The 15915-nt window shown below is 35.1% G+C and overlaps 1 protein-coding gene across 1 annotated transcript; it reads left to right on the forward strand.

Moving 5' to 3' along the window:
* Nucleotides 1-3133: 3133 nt before the first annotated feature.
* Nucleotides 3134-15853, forward strand: LOC100250692 (pentatricopeptide repeat-containing protein At3g59040). Its single transcript, XM_002278314.4, has 6 exons — nucleotides 3134-3565; nucleotides 5652-5942; nucleotides 6940-7188; nucleotides 8817-8941; nucleotides 13517-13615; nucleotides 15095-15853. The coding sequence occupies exons 1-6, from the start codon at nucleotides 3191-3193 to the stop codon at nucleotides 15600-15602; spliced, it is 1647 nt and encodes a 548-aa protein (XP_002278350.1). The 5' UTR covers nucleotides 3134-3190; the 3' UTR covers nucleotides 15603-15853.
* The last annotated feature ends 62 nt before the right edge of the window (nucleotides 15854-15915 follow it).

Consider the following 15915-nt stretch of genomic DNA (forward strand, 5'->3'; position numbering starts at 1 on the left):
ATGTTTGACTAACCAAAAAATACTATTCGATAATGTGTATTATATCTTGCATGCTTTAGGTTTTCCCATCTTTACTAAATCTTGAAGAAACTGGGTTTCCTTGAATCTATTAGGCTTTCTCTCCTTTGACATACATGTTTTCATGATTGACTCGAAAGAAAATATAGCAACAATAATGATTCCTAAGAAGCAAAATATCATTAATACACATATATGTATTGTGTAATGGAGAAGTAGTAATCAAGAAGCACACATTTCATGATTAAATATACTTTTCCATTATCATCATTTTGCTTATTGATTGGAAGTGATAACATATCACCATTTTCTTTACAAAAGAGGTCTAATTCTTCTGAAGTTGAAGATTGTTCTATTTTTTTTTTCAAATCAATCTCTCTCAAATGCTTATCAATTGAAAAAGTGTCACCATTTTTTTTCTTTTCTCTTCCAAAGATCCCTCACATGAAGTTATGTTACTTTTTTTTTTCTTTCCTTTCGTATTTCAAAGATTTTTCTCTTAAAGCAAGAAAGAGTTGTTTGAATTTTGTGTATTTGGCCTCAAATTCATTGAAAACACTTTGAACACTACTGCTAGTCACATAGTTACATATATCAAATACCAGTGTTCTTAATTGTTCAAAAACTTTATCCATATCAATTAAGTTCCCTTTATCAATCAAGTGATATATAAGAAGAGTGATTAATAAGATGATAATGTAAGGATTAGTTACTAATATTTATACATGTTAAAAAAAGTTATAATACTTACTTGCTTCACAACATTTTCATGTCTAGACATTTCCATTTTGTCCTCTCTCACACCTCATTTTTCTCCCTTCCACCATCTTCTCCATTTTTGAATAACCTATATTTTCACTTAAAATGTGTCGATGAACATTAAAGAGAGAACCTATTCAAAATCACTATAGACAAAATAAAAAATTCAAGCAGATTAGTCAATATAACTTACTTTCAAATGTACATAATTACCAAGTGTTTTAAATTTTTGCTCCATTTATAATAACTCATTATCTCCCTAAACGCTAATACAAGGGGAATCTCAAGTGGATAGTGGTGACAAATATTTTTCAAGTGATATATACTCATGGTAGTATACCTGCAAAATTATTTTACAAGGACATATAATTAGGTTACCTCACATTTTATAACAAATTCCAAATTAATTATAAGATAAATTAAATACAAGGATATTACCATAAAAAATAAAAAGTAATTAGAAACACCACTTTGTTTGTTAGAGTTAAACTCTTAGATTTCATGCACAAGAAAAGAAGAAGAAGAAGAAGATAAATTTGACCCAATTCATTTTGTTTATTGAAGTGGTGTCTTTGAGAAGATGTAGGAAAGAATGTTTGACAACAAGTTTCATTGTTGGACATAATAAGGCATCAAACACCAAATAATATAAATTGAATTTTAAAATCATTCTCACTATCTATATCCTCCTTAATTGGATTTTCTAACATAATTAATGACAATTATCCATTTTTATCATAATATTTATTATACAAATTATTCTTATCATCAATATCTTTGTTCATATCAATTTCAACCCATTTGCGTTCAAGCATAAATAAATTTTACATCATTTGGTAATAATTTGATACAAGTGGTATACGCTTCTAATATGTAAGAGTATGGATTGAAATTATTTATTAACCAAAGACATAAAATATGATCAATTTTAATATATCCAAGTTGTAAAATACCATTGAATCCAATTTCTTCAATTGTTGCTTTCTGTTTCGATTGTAACCCTTCAAGAATTCTAAGCACTCGATCGAGTGAACAACATGTGTGTGGATACAACTAAAAAGATACAAAAACATATTTACTTTAATATTATTTTAAACAAATATTCAACTAATGTAACTATTTCTTAATTAAATAATACATTTATCTTTTATTCATTCTTTTGGACTCACCATTTTCAAGCCAATATTCTTTAAAACTTTCATTTAATTTTACCATAAAACCTTCTTTTTATACTTTTGGAAGCGCACTACTTCATGTTTAAATCTTTTCTCAAACACATTTATTTGCTAGTTGGTAGAAATTTAAATTTTAGAAAATAATTATATTAGGCAAGAAAAAACTACTATTTTACAAAATGCAAATTTCCTTTACTAAAAATGTATGCACTATCATTTCCTCCAATGAAACTCAGTTTTTTAAATTTCACCACACCAGCAAATTTATTCACAACACCAGCCATATATCATTTCCTCCCATGTTGTAAAACCTGGTAGAATCAGATGAGTGTTGCAATGGGTGAGACAAATGCAAAAGCTCAACTCATTACCAATTAAGCTATTTTTTTTTTAAGCTCAAAATTAAGGGTGACAATTTATTTTGGTGGTCGTGTTTATGTCATGTCAAAGTCTAGATATTTTACAATATGTCTCAATCCAAATCCGACACGAATAATAATCATATTAAAAACATAAACTTAAATACTATTTAATTATTAAGCAAATAACACGTTGTGTAATCATTTAATCCATTTAATAATTGAGTCTTTCTATTTAATAATCAGATTGAGTTATGTGTTATACATGTCTATATGGGTAATATCTACGGATTAAGTCATGTGTTATACATGTATGAGTGTATGAGTAATTTTTCAATCAAACATATTTATGACTTAATTAACTTATTTATTTAAAAACAAATTTATGATGCTTTAAATATAAATTAAATAATTTAAGGATATAATTAAATTAATAGTGATATTATTAGATGAGTCAATTTAGATTAAATTCATGTTACGTGCGTTGACCAAAAAATTACTTATTTATTAAATAAATTATATAAGTTGATACAAATTTAATTTAAATTTATTTATACTTAACTCAAACTTGTAAAAACATATTAAGTGGTATTCACAAACTTGTTAAACTTTTTCATCCCTAGTCAAAACCTATTTGGATGGTCAAGATCCTGAGTATTTGCACAATTGTAGATTTTAATTTACTTATTTTAATTTTGGTACTCCTGCCAAGTATTTTGTTGCAAACGTGGCAGAAATTTGCTTACGTGGCGGAATTTTTGCTCGAGTCCACGGAACAATTGAATAGTCCTTACCATATAGGGTCATACCCAGGAACCAGACAAGCAAAGATCTTTTTTATTTCGAGTCTCACCCAGATACTGAAACCAGGGAGAGAAGATGATGATTGGGTACACGCCCCTCCGAAACGACACCATTTTCGCCAGGGCCCTCGACCTCCGAGACTCCACCATAAACCCAGTTCCATTCCGCTCAGTTTTCGCCAAACCCAAAAGCACCGTGGTCAGAACATTGGAGGTGGTGTCCATGTTGGCGCCAAGAAAGTTTATGCAGAGGAGGAAGAAAATTGAAGTGTTCAGAGACGCAGCTGATGAAGCTGAGCAGAGGAAGTGGAGGAGAATGATGAAGGAAATTGAGGAGGTGGGTTCTGCTGTTTCAGTGCTCAGTACGAAGAACCAGGCTCTCCCCAGAGACCTCGTTCTGGGTACTTTGGTTAGATTCAAGCAGCTCAAGAAATGGAGCCTTGTCAGTGAGGTATGGAAAATCCATTCCTTTTTTTAATTGGGTTTTTGTTTTGCACGACCTTTTTCTTTTTGTAACGGAATGTGGGGGGTGCATTGTGAGTGCGTAGGGATGCGATGGGGTTTTGGGGTTTTGAGAGAGGTGGTGATATTGAAAATGGGGTATTGGCTGGAGAGGAATTTGAGAAACTAGCTGAACCCCAAGCGGGATAATGATTTTTCTGAGGAGAGTTAGGTGGATATATTTGTTTAGTAATTTTAGTTTGGGCAGAATGAGAACATGTAGTCTTTGATTAGATTCTAGCAGCTGAAGAAATGGAACATTGTGATCGAGATATATGCATAAATATATATATATATATATATATATAGAGTGAGTCCGAGCCACAGGAAAAGCTTGTGAGATCATAGAAGCGAGAATGGGACAGACTGAGATTGGTGTCGAATTTGTTTGCTGTAGAGATAAATTAATATGCTTCTGTGATTGATGCAGATAGCATAGAATAAAAGTCTAAAAGCATAACTTTTATTGATAATCAATGGTTCTAGGGCTTTGGATCCCTTTGGTAGCCTTGCAGTTACCTCCTTGTGTCCCTTAACATGCAGTTGTATGGTTACCTAGGTTCAAGTGAAATATACATCAACAAAGTGCATGCTGGTTTGATGATTCAAAATGGTGCCTTTCTCCTTTTGGGATCCAACGTTACCTTGAAGATCGAGTTATTTTCTTGTCCTAACTTTCTGGCCTTACCATATCACATTGATCATCATCAATCTTAGCCAAAGTTGCAAAACATTGATGATACCAATCGATCACCCTGGCGCTTGGTGCCCGCCCAAGCACCTAGGTGCCCTTAGCACACAGGTGGAGGCTGCAAACTTTTTTGGAGTGCCCCAGGTCTCAACATTTTTCTTGATTTTTCCTTTGACTCGTGTGATTTTCTGAGAGGGTGAAAACTACCTCAAATTTTGTTCCTCAAGTCTAAAATTAATCAAAAGAAAAAAAAAAAACACAATTTGGACACCTGTAGCCCTCTCAACTAACTCCAAACACCAAATTGGTTGGGAACAAACTTCTGGAAGACCTAGGTGAGTTTCTGCTTATCTTGATGATATTCTCTTGCATCCAAACCTTTGTGCAAACCTGTTGAATTCTCAAAACTCATCCCAACACTTACAATCATCATCTAAGATCATCTGGATTGAGAGCTCTGAGATAAATACCTGCAAAACATCACAAAAGCTTGATTACCATGAATATCACACGCCTAGTGGAGTGTTTAAACTTGTCTGATTAAGAGCTATAGTGTCCATTAAATTGCTCCAGAATGTATGAAAATATTATTACTAAGAAGCAATTTATGTTTGTACATTAGTGCCGATACATTGAATGGTGTAGAGGGTTTTTTGAGTTGAGTTAAGTTGAGTTTGATACATTGTTTTAGTAAATTCAATTTGGTGAGAATGAGTACATGTAGCCTTTGCTTTGAGGGAAAGAGGAACTTGAGAAAACGGTCATATTAAGCAAATCCAATTACATGGAGAGGGAATGGAGATACAAAAGGAAAAAGAAAAAAAAAAAAGACATGTGAAAAACAAGACCACATCTATGAGAACCTGTAGCTACAATTTAGGAGCATAACATATGTGTATAATATTGTCCAATTTTCTAATACTCTATGTTGTGAAGAGAGGAATACCCTTCTTTAATTCATCCTGCAGGAAAATGCATACATTAGAACAAAAAAGTTCATCTAGAAGGAATGTTTTCCATGTGACAGATGTCAAAAATCGAGTCAATTGATTACCTTGACATCACATTCTAAAGCTAAAAGACAAAAAGATGATTATCCATAGAAGGTGTTCACATAGCATGATATATATCCAACTCTGAATTGTAAAGAACCTTTGACTTATGATTTACATCTTGGGGCTTGTTGCATCCAAGAGTTACATTTATTTAATTGTAATTAATATTTGCCTTTCATCTCTATATGAAGGAAAAAGACTTTGTTGTCATCAACTTAACTGCTTTTAGTGCTTGATATGTCTTAGATGTTCTGTGTTCTTGTCATTTGCTGATTTCTTTTTTCTTCTAGATTCTTGAGTGGCTACAGACTCAGCCCTGGTGGGATTTCAGTGAAATGGATTTCTTGATGCTTGTTACAGCTTATGGAAAACAAGGGGACTTTAACAAGGCTGAGAGGGTGTTTGGTGACATGCATAAGAAGGGCTATTCACCGAGTGTGATATCCCACACTGCTCTTATGGAAGCATATGGAAAAGGAAAGCAATATAATAAGGCTGAATCAGTATTTCGAAGGATGCTGTCTTCGGGCCCTGAGCCTTCTGCTTTGACTTATCAACTAATACTTAAAATATTTGTTGAGGTATTCCATCTTTAATAAAACCTATGCTTATATTAAGATCTTTGTTTTTATTTTTGTGTTACTCTTTATAAAGGTATGTAAACATGTGGTTTCATAAATTTTTTCTACTGCAAAAAATTATGAAATATTATTCTAAATGTCCATGAATAATATGCATAGTCATTAAAAAATGATATTAGGTTGAGCTAAAGGGAAAAAAAACACAGAAGTCTGTCAACTCTGTAGATAAGAGATTATAAAGTACAAAAAAGAAGGGGAAAAATCAATATAAGGACATAGTAAGAGTTTTAAGGAACTTATTTGTGTTGTAGTCTGTATCCTCACCTATGTTGAAATATCTTCAGTTGGAAGTAGGAACAGCAATGATTTGGATGAAGATACGAATGAAAACCAAGTTTGACCTGGTGAAGTCAAATGCTGATTTAATTACACATCCATGAGCATACATTTACTCTCAGATTAAGAGATCCACGAATAGCAACAATTTAGATGAGCATATAGATGCAAATCAAGTTGCACCTGATTAAGTCAAATAATGATTGAATTACACATTTGAGAGTATGAATTGCATCCCTGATTATGAGATCCATGGATTCTTTTTGTAATCACAGATAGCATACATTTTGGATGAGGGGTGGGTGCAAACCAATTTGGCCTGATTAGGTCAAGTGCTTATTGAATCTAAGACCAGATTATAAGAGCTAAATGTAACTGGATTCAACTTAGAGATAGGAAGATGTGATATGATTATTTGTGAAGTCAATTAATTGTTGTCTGTAGTAGGTCCATGCACTCTGTGCGTGAATATCATAACATGTACACTAATAGAATGAGTCCACCTCTTTTCCTTTTACAACTTGATTTGAAAAATGGGAGGCTTTTTTGGAAATGACACATGATTTTTCTGCTGTGATATCCTCCTGATATTTACTGATTTAATACATGCTTTTATCTGAGTTTCTATCTAACAAGTTCATGAATGTAAATGGGGCTACAGGGTAACAAGTTTAAGGAAGCTGAAGAAACTTTTGAGACCCTTTTGGATGACGAGAAATCACCTTTGAAACCGGACCAGAAAATGTTCCACATGATGATTTATATGTATAGAAAGGCTGGGAACTATGAAAAAGCTCGTAAAATATTTGGCCTGATGCGTGAGCGAGGAGTTCCTCAATCCACAGTTACTTACAATAGCCTAATGTCTTTTGAAACTAATTACAAGGAAGTTTCAAAAACGTATGATCAGGTAAATTAAAGAACTATCTGATTTTTTTTTTTCACATTCTTAGCTTACAATTTGCAATTCTTTTTTGATAAATAGAAAAAACTTATTATCACTGACAATGAGCCTAATGTGATTCATGTCCCATGCCATAAAGTCTCAGATAACCATTTAAAGATTTTTAGCTTTTCAAAAGAATGCTAGAATGGTGTCATTTTGTTTTGAAGTTATTTAGTTTGTATTTCTTACCAATTTGACCTTTGTCTCATGCAGATTTTTCTAGCTTTCCAAGTTGAAAACTTGAAATAAGCTTAAATGAAGATTAATTTTTGAAAATAAGTAGCAGTCTAAGTCAAGAAAACTCGATACAACTATTGGGCCTGCATGCTTCTTCTTCATTCTTACTGTTGAGAAGTGGCTTTGAATTAGGTCACTTGACAATCTTGTGCAAGAGGAATCATGTTTGAAGAGGTTCGTTCAGGTGTTAAAGGGAGAGTGCCCATTTAAATGGAATGGAAGATTCAAACATAAGGCAATGTGTTTGTTGTGTGTGTAGTGCCTCGAGTTCATTTAAAAGGCACTTGACTTGTTTGTGTGGACCTGGGCCAAATGTGCAGACAAAGCTAGTGTAAAGTGGACTGTTCATAAAGTGCACTTGGTCCATTTTTGTGGACTTTGCAGTACTTTATGAACATACACATGATTTTTCTGTCAACATGGATCAGTTTGTTTTATCAGTTAGAGTTTGTTATGATTAATTGTTCAGTTTTAACAAACATGCATTCAAGAATCTCTTGGGTATAAATAAGGGCTGTTTTACTGATTGTAAGGGGCAGAGATGATCTGGATAGACAGATCATTGGAGAAAGAATCAAAACAACAGAAAGTTCTTGGGTGTATATGAGAGTTTAATCGAGAAGTACTCATCTTTGGCTATTAGGAAAGTTTGAGAAAGAGCTGTTTCTTATGTGAGGGAAAGAGACAAGGGTGTATCTCATTGATCACTAGTGAAACATTTGTGGATTCTTTTCCATGGATGTAGGTGGTCTTCATGAAACGACTTTGAACCTCTATGTTGTGAGTGTGCTTTGTTCTTGGTTGTGTTTATGTGATTCTTGGGTTTATCCAATAGATATTATCTGAGAAAAATCTTCTCAACGCTTATCTATTTCACCTTTTTTTTTCGTGTTCCTTTTCGAGCTGAAGTTTAATTTATTTTCTTTTGTGAGTGCAGAAATTTGACATCCTTTTATATCCCGCTGAATCAAAGCTGAAAATTAGAACAGTTATAAATAAAACTTTATTTGATCAAACTAGAAGTTTATTAGTAATTAGAGATTAGTCTATTTACTGAAATAACATTGGTGACAACGTTTTTTATTGTTACTGACTGATAAAATATTATCTTTTAAAAAGAAATGTGACAAAAGAAGCATTGACGCTGCTCAAATTAATGACTTTGTGTGCTTACACACAAGGTGTACACATGCACATATGCTCCCATCTACTTATATATTATGAAGGAGCAGCCCCTGAATATCCATCTGAAGTTTTCAAGGGTTGAAAATTTCTGTTCTTTAATTTCATTTTCCTTTTTATCTTCTGTTAATAATGAATTGGTCAAACTTTTGAAGTCAAATGCATGCTTGTAGATGCAAAGAGCTGGTCTTCGGCCAGATGTTGTGAGCTATGCCTTACTCATTAACGCTTATGGGAAAGCTCGAAGGGAAGAAGAGGCGTTAGCTGTTTTTGAGGAGATGCTGGATGCAGGTGTCAGGTCTGTAGTAACTCATTTTGTTGTTGTCATGATGCCATGAGCCCAAAGTTTACAACCTAAATTTTGAAAAATAAATTGGTTTATTTTTAGTTCTACTTGCATTAACTCATTGAAAGCCAGATGATATTGCATTTTAGAATGAAGCTAACTGGGTGACTTTTTTTGATAGGCAAATAAGGGGATATATATAAGAGGATAAAGGTGCCAAACAAAAAAAGGCAAAGATAGTACACTGACTTGTTGGCTTTGATAGGATAATGTGGCAAATATTCATATTTGATTTTCTTTTCTGAACTTCATGTCCATGTATGCATTTACTTATTTAGTTTGTGTACCTTGTAATTGATTTTATGTTCTCAAAATTTGTATGAGTGATATCAGTTTCAGTGGGGTGATCCAAAGGGTCTTACCAAAGTCTGTTTCTGACCATTCCCCTGTTTTTTTGGAGGGAGGGGGTTTTAGAAATGGTCCCAGTCCTTACAGGTTTGAGAATATGTGGCTGAAAGAGGAAGGGTTTTTTGATCTGGTGAAGGGCTGGTGGCTGAGTTGGATTTCTCTGGTCTGCCAGCTTTATTCTGGTGTCAAAGCTGAAAGCCTTGAAACAGTTTTTGAAAAGTTGGAACAAAGACGTGTTTGTCAATGTCTTAGTAAGGAAAGAGGAGGCTTTTAAGAAGTTAGGCTTCTGGGATGATAAGGAGAGGGAAGGGATGTTATCTACTGCTGAGGCAGAAGCAAGGAATTCTGCGAGGGAGGAGTACCAAAAATGGGCTTTGATGGAAGAAGTGTCATGGAGACAAAAATCAAGAGAAATTTGGCTTAAGGAAAGGGATAGAAACTCCAAGTTTTTTCATAAGATGGCTAATGCTCACATAAGAAGAAACTTCCTTGCTGAGATTAAAGTAAATGGGGAGTGACTTACAGGGGATAGAGAGTTGAAAGAAGGGGTGGTGGGTGCCTTTAAAACCCTTGTGTTAGAAGGAGAGGGTGGGAGGCTTGGTGTTGATGCTTTGCCTTTTGAGGTGTTGGATGATGCTGAGGCCAGAAAGTTAGAGAGGGTTTTTTCAAAAGAAGAGGTGCTGGAGGCATTGTCGGAGCTGAATGGAGACAAAGCCCCAGAACTGGATGGTTTTTCAATGGCCTTTTGGCGTTTCAGCTAGGAGTTTGTTCTGAATTTTTTTAAGGAGTTCCATGAGCATGATAGGTTTGCCTGAAGCCTAAATGTGACCTTTCTAGTGATGATTCCCAAGAAGAAAGGTGTTGATGATCTCAAGGACTTTAGGCCCATAAGCTTGGTTGGCTGTCTCTACAAGTTGTTGACTAAAGTATCGGCTAATAGACTCAAGAGAGTGATGGGTAAAGTGGTTTCCAAGTTTCAAAATGCCTTTGTGGAGGGAAGACAAATTTTAGATGCGGTGTTGATAGCAAATGAGGTAGTTGATTCAATGTTAAAGAAAAGAGATTGTGGGCTGATGTGCAAGCTTGATATTGAGAAAGCTTATGATCATGTGAATTAAGACTTTTTGTTACCAATTCTTGACAAGATGGGTTTCAGGTTGAAATGGATAATTTGGATAAAATGATGCATCTCTTTAGCTTGTTTCTTTGTTTTAATTAATGGTTCTCCTATGAGCTTCTTTCAAAGCTCAAGGGTGAGACAAGGGGACCCTATTTCCCCCTACTTGTTTGTGATTGGTATGGAGGCTCTTAGTAGATTGCTCTTAAAAGCTTGGGATGATGGTTTTATTTTAGGATTCAAGGTTGAGGGAAGAGGGGGTGGGGGCGAAGAGACCTCTCATCTCCTTTTTGCGGATGACACCATTGTTTTTTGTGAGGCCTCTGAGGAGCAACTCACTTTCTTGTGTTGTCTTCTCATGTGGTTCGAGGCCATGTCGGGGTTGAAGATTAACTTGGAAATAAGTGAGATGATTTCAATTGGGAAAATGTGGAAGATTTGGCTTGCAAAATTAGCTACAAGGTGGGGAAGTAGTCTTCTTCTTACCTAGGGCTTCCCTTGGGGGCTTCTTACAAGTCAGTGACGGTTTGGGATGAGGTTGAAGAACGGTTTCGTAAGAGGCTTTTGTTATGGAAGAGACAATATCTCTCAAAAGGGGGAAGACTCACTTTACTTTGTAGTACTCTTGTCAGTTTATCGATCTATTTTATGTCTTTGTTCACCATCCCAAGAATTGTTAGGTTGAGACTAGATAAGATTTAAAGGGATCTTCTTTGGGGAGGAGGGCCTTAGAGAACAAAATGCACTTAGTCAAGTGGTCTTCTATTGGTAAAGCAAAATCGAAAGGAGGACTAGGTGTTTGCTCTCTTTCTTTGCTTAATTAGACCCTTCTTTGCAAATGGTGTTGGCGTTTCTCTAATGAAAGAGATTCGTTGGAAGAAAATCATAAAGGGAAAGTTTGGGGAGGAAAAAGGGGGTTGGAGGTCAGGAGTGGTCAAAGAGCCCTATGGGGTTGGGGTTTGGAAAGAGATTGGAAAGTAGTGGGAGTTTTTTAATACGAAGATTTCCTTCAAGGTGGGTGATGGGAGTAGAGTGAAGTTTTGGAAATAGTGGAGTGAGCAACCCTTATGTGAGATTTTCCTTTGTTTGCTCTTTTTGGTCCAAATGAGGCATGAGTAGCTGATTTTTGGGAGCAAAGTGGGGAAGCAGGAAATTGAAACTTCGACTTTGTTAGGAATCTGAATGATTGGGAGTTGGTCATTATGGAGAGGTTTCTTTCAAAGCTCCAAGGATAGACAATGAAGAGGAAGGAGGGGGATAAAATAGTGTGGAAGGAAGATAACAAAGGGGTCTTCTCTGTAAGAGGGCCTTACTTCTTGTTGGAGACAGATTATACACCCCTTTTCCTTTAAAGATAATTTGGAACTTGTGGATTTTTGTGAAGGTGAGTTTCTTTAGTTGGGAGGCTTGCTCAAGAAAGGTTTTGACGTTGGATCAACTTCAAAGAAGAGGATGGAAGTTAGTTAATAGGTGTGCTTTGTGCAAAGAGGAGGTAGAGTCCATTGATCATATCCTCCTTCATTGTGGCAAGGCGAGAATTTTATGATAGCTGGTGCTCTCCATTTTTGGTGTTCGATGGGTTTTATCTAAGTTGGTTAGGGAGACTCTCCTTGGGTGGCATGGCTCTTTTGTAGATAGAAGGTGTATTAAGGCTTGGAAAGCCGCTCCTCCTTGCATTTTCTGAACGATCTGGAAGGAAATAAATAGGAGATTCTTTGATTGTGAGGAAGTGTTTGATCAAAGGTTAAAGAATATTTTTTTTTAACAATCTCTCTATGTGGATTGGGTGTATATAGACAGTGGGTATACAAATATGGTTCACTTCTTAGATTGGTTAGGGCTTGGTTGAAGGAGGGGGTATTTTTTGTATGTTCCCTCTTTCCTATTTTTTGCCAAGTGTACTTTGTATACGTTCTGTGTACTCTTGTGTGCTTTTAACACTTTTTTTTTTGGATAAATAAAGAGATTTTATTAAAAAGCCACCAAAGCAGTGGCTAAAATTACAAGAAAGAAAAACGTCCCTCGCACCCTAGCTGAAACCAAGGCCCAAGGAGCAGCCCAAACCACACCCTTAACGGGAAGCCACCCAACCAACAAAATCAACTAAGGTCGAGGGACCATCTTTTATAGACATCTTCGTCTCCGACCAAAGAAAATAAACAAAAGAAGACTTAAGCCTTTGAATTGACACTTCGTCTCCATCTTTTAGCACTTTTTAATACACTCTTGAGTGATATCAGATTATTGTCCAACTCTAAGAAAAACAGAATTCACTTTATCATTGCTAGTCACAACAGTAGTGGTGTGATCTCGCTTTTTTTAAGCTATATTTTGTTGCTGGTAGTTTGGAGCTTGTATATGAACCCTTCTTCATGAAGAAAAGAAAATCCTTGGTTGGATGTGAGAATTTTGATATTGAAACTCAGTCAAGTTAGAAAATTTTGACATCATAACCTGCCTTTTTAAAATCCTAATCCAGTTTTGAATTTCTGAAAATTAATATAAACTAGTCATTTGTCTCATTTGTGGTATTAGGGTCTAAAGTGATTTAGGTTGGGTGATATTCAGGTTGTAATTTGGTGGCCAAGTGATAGCTGTCTGACAAAATACAGTTCCATTATTTTCGTGCTGGTAATTTTGGTTCTAACCTTCATTATAGACCTTTCCCAATCTACTGCTGCATTTGGTTCATTTATTTATTGACTTCACTTCTTGTCAATTGCGAACATGAGAGACCAATATATGGTTTCTTTGTTAGAGGATGAATTTTTTTGTTGTAGTATGAGCTTTAGCTGGTCTTGTGACAACCCAACCCAGGTCCAACCCAGAAACAAAATTGGTTGGGTTTGAGTTAAATAAATGGATTGCCTTGTCGACATTCATTGTGTTAGAACATAGATGGACAATTTTGTCCTTCACTTTCCTGGTCTTGTTTCATATTTGATTGATCAGCATACCAGAACAAGTTGATGACTTAATGGCTAACCCTCAACATGGTAAATAGTGTATAGTTTTCTCTATTGTTTGTGAGTAACAATGGTCTTTTCTTTCTTTTTTTCCAGGCCAACACACAAAGCTTATAACATTTTGCTTGATGCATTTGCAATTTCTGGAATGGTAGACCAAGCTCGGACCGTGTTCAAGAGCATGAGAAGAGACAGGTAATGTTTTTCAATTAACTATGCTAAGCTTCTAATGCTAGTTACTGTTTGCTTTTGTTAAAGCATTGAATTTATTCTTGCTCATCTTTGGGGACTTATTGCATTGATTGCATGAATACAGAAATCTTTTCGTAATGCTCATATATGTTTGGTGGAAGGATCAGCACCTACCACTGCATGGGTTCCACCTAGAACTAAATTAAAAATTAGATAGATAATTTGGAGTATTTGTTCTCTATACTTCTTTGTTTTCTCCCTTTTTTTGTAAATATATTACCGGTGTCATTCAATCATCTTAATATTTTCTATTGTGGGTCTCCTGTCGTGGATCTTGTAATTGGGTCCCATTTTGGACAATTTTATCTATTTGTTGTTGTGCTACTACTGCTTTTTCCAAGTTGGTCATGGGATGTTTCATTTCCTTGATTTATTTTGTATTGTTCTGTTTATTTTTGGGGATAAAAAAAACACAGCACTTTGTTTCTAAACTGGAATAAAAGGACAAACAATTGCACATACCTTAGTGCTTTATTTCTAAAAATTTCAAATGGCACATTATGGTTTTTCCTAGAATATGATTTTGACCATATGATCAGGTCTTTTGTTCCTTGTGGCATTTGATCATTAGACACTTTCATTTCTTCCTCTTTATCATTTGGATATTGGTGAATGATGTGAATCTCAGAGTTAGATGGGATATATAATCAATTTGCTAAATTGTTTTTTATTCTTTTTGGGATAAGAATGAAGCTGTATAAAGAAAGTAATGATGTGCTTTAAGGGAACTAAACCCGAATAAAAAAACCATAACATTTACCTTTGTATTCAGTTCTAGAACAAATTTTTATTATTCAAATGGTACATGTTTGTGTTTCAAAAAAATTCTTTTTTTTTTCTTTCCTTCTTTTAAATACAATTTCAACCTGATTTTCCTTAAATGTCAGTAATATTTCTCATCTCCTTTTCATTTGTTGGTACTGTGCTTGTTGGATGCCTAGAAATATGTTGGATGAGTGTCTTGAAAGTTATCCATTTCTCGTGTTCATTGAAGCCAAGCCACCCCTTTTAGTTCAATTGATGACACACACACACAGGGAAAGTTTCTTTTTATGGGCAAGAAAGGAATATATTAGAAAGCACCTAGTCAAAACAGGGACGTAAGCCATGTACACCTTCCTTTGCCACTTGTTGAAACCTCTCACATGCCAAAATGTACGGGGAATATGTTGAAATGATCATATTTATGACCATCAACTCTTGTCATGAATGTCCTCACTGCTGCCTTGGCTTATGTTCATTGAAGGCACCTTTTTGGTTGATGGTGTGAACATATACTGAGGTTATCATATTTATGAAAATTGATTGTGTCACAAGCACCCTGGCAGAGCCATTCTCATGCTTATAACAATTGATTGTCTTTATGATTGTTTTTTGGATAATGGAGAAGTCAGTGCTCTCGTTATCTTTTGTTCTTGGCAGATGTACTCCAGATATCTGCTCTTATACAACTATGTTATCAGCTTATGTAAATGCATCTGACATGGAGGGTGCTGAGAAATTCTTTAGAAGATTGAAACAGGACGGCTTTGAGCCCAATGTTGTTACTTATGGGACATTGATCAAAGGGTATGCAAAAATAAGTAATCTTGAGAAGATGATGGAGAAATATGAAGAAATGCAGGTACATGGCATCAAAGCCAATCAGGCAATCTATACTGCAATGATGGATGCATATGGCAAGAACAAGGATTTTGGCAGTGCTGTATTTTGGTTCAAGGAAATGGGATTTTGTGGGGTTCCTCCTGACCGAAAAGCAACAAATATCCTTTTGTCTTTGGCAAAAACAGAGGCAGAAAAGGAAGAAGCTAATCTACTTGTAGGATATAGCAGTAAATATAGTAATGGACAAATGGATAATGGATCATTTAAGTGTGCTGATGAGGATGATGATGAAGACAACAGTAATGATGATGATGAGGTAGAATGATGCAGAACATATCCAATCCTTTGGAGGGGAAACAAGATGTTTTGATTGTTTGAAATGGTTATGATGAACAAAACAAAGGCTGTACACACTCAAAAATTTTGATAATCTGTGAATTTTGAGTTTTGTTTTTGTTTCTTCTCTCTTTTTTGGTGGCATACAATGTAAAATCCTTTCCCTAAGGAATCACCTCAACGTTGTTAAGACTGTTTAGACATTATGAAAATGGGATAATTCCATTTATTCATGTAGTATATGAATTGAGCCAAATTGTCTTGTGACTGACTTTCAGTTTTGTTGCTTGTAGAGGCTCCAA

This window comes from Vitis vinifera, chromosome 12, assembly GCF_030704535.1.
Source record: "Vitis vinifera cultivar Pinot Noir 40024 chromosome 12, ASM3070453v1".
Taxonomy (NCBI): Eukaryota; Viridiplantae; Streptophyta; class Magnoliopsida; order Vitales; family Vitaceae; genus Vitis; species Vitis vinifera.

Bases quoted from the DNA above. Each gene is read 5' to 3' on its own strand.
- LOC100250692 (XM_002278314.4), top strand. From the start codon at position 3,191: ATGATGATTGGGTACACGCCCCTCCGAAACGACACCATTTTCGCCAGG. The intron at 3,566-5,651 runs GTATGGAAAATC...TTTTTCTTCTAG, and splicing joins AATGGAGCCTTGTCAGTGAG to ATTCTTGAGTGGCTACAGAC. The intron at 8,942-13,516 runs GTCTGTAGTAAC...CTTTTTTTCCAG, and splicing joins ATGCTGGATGCAGGTGTCAG to GCCAACACACAAAGCTTATA.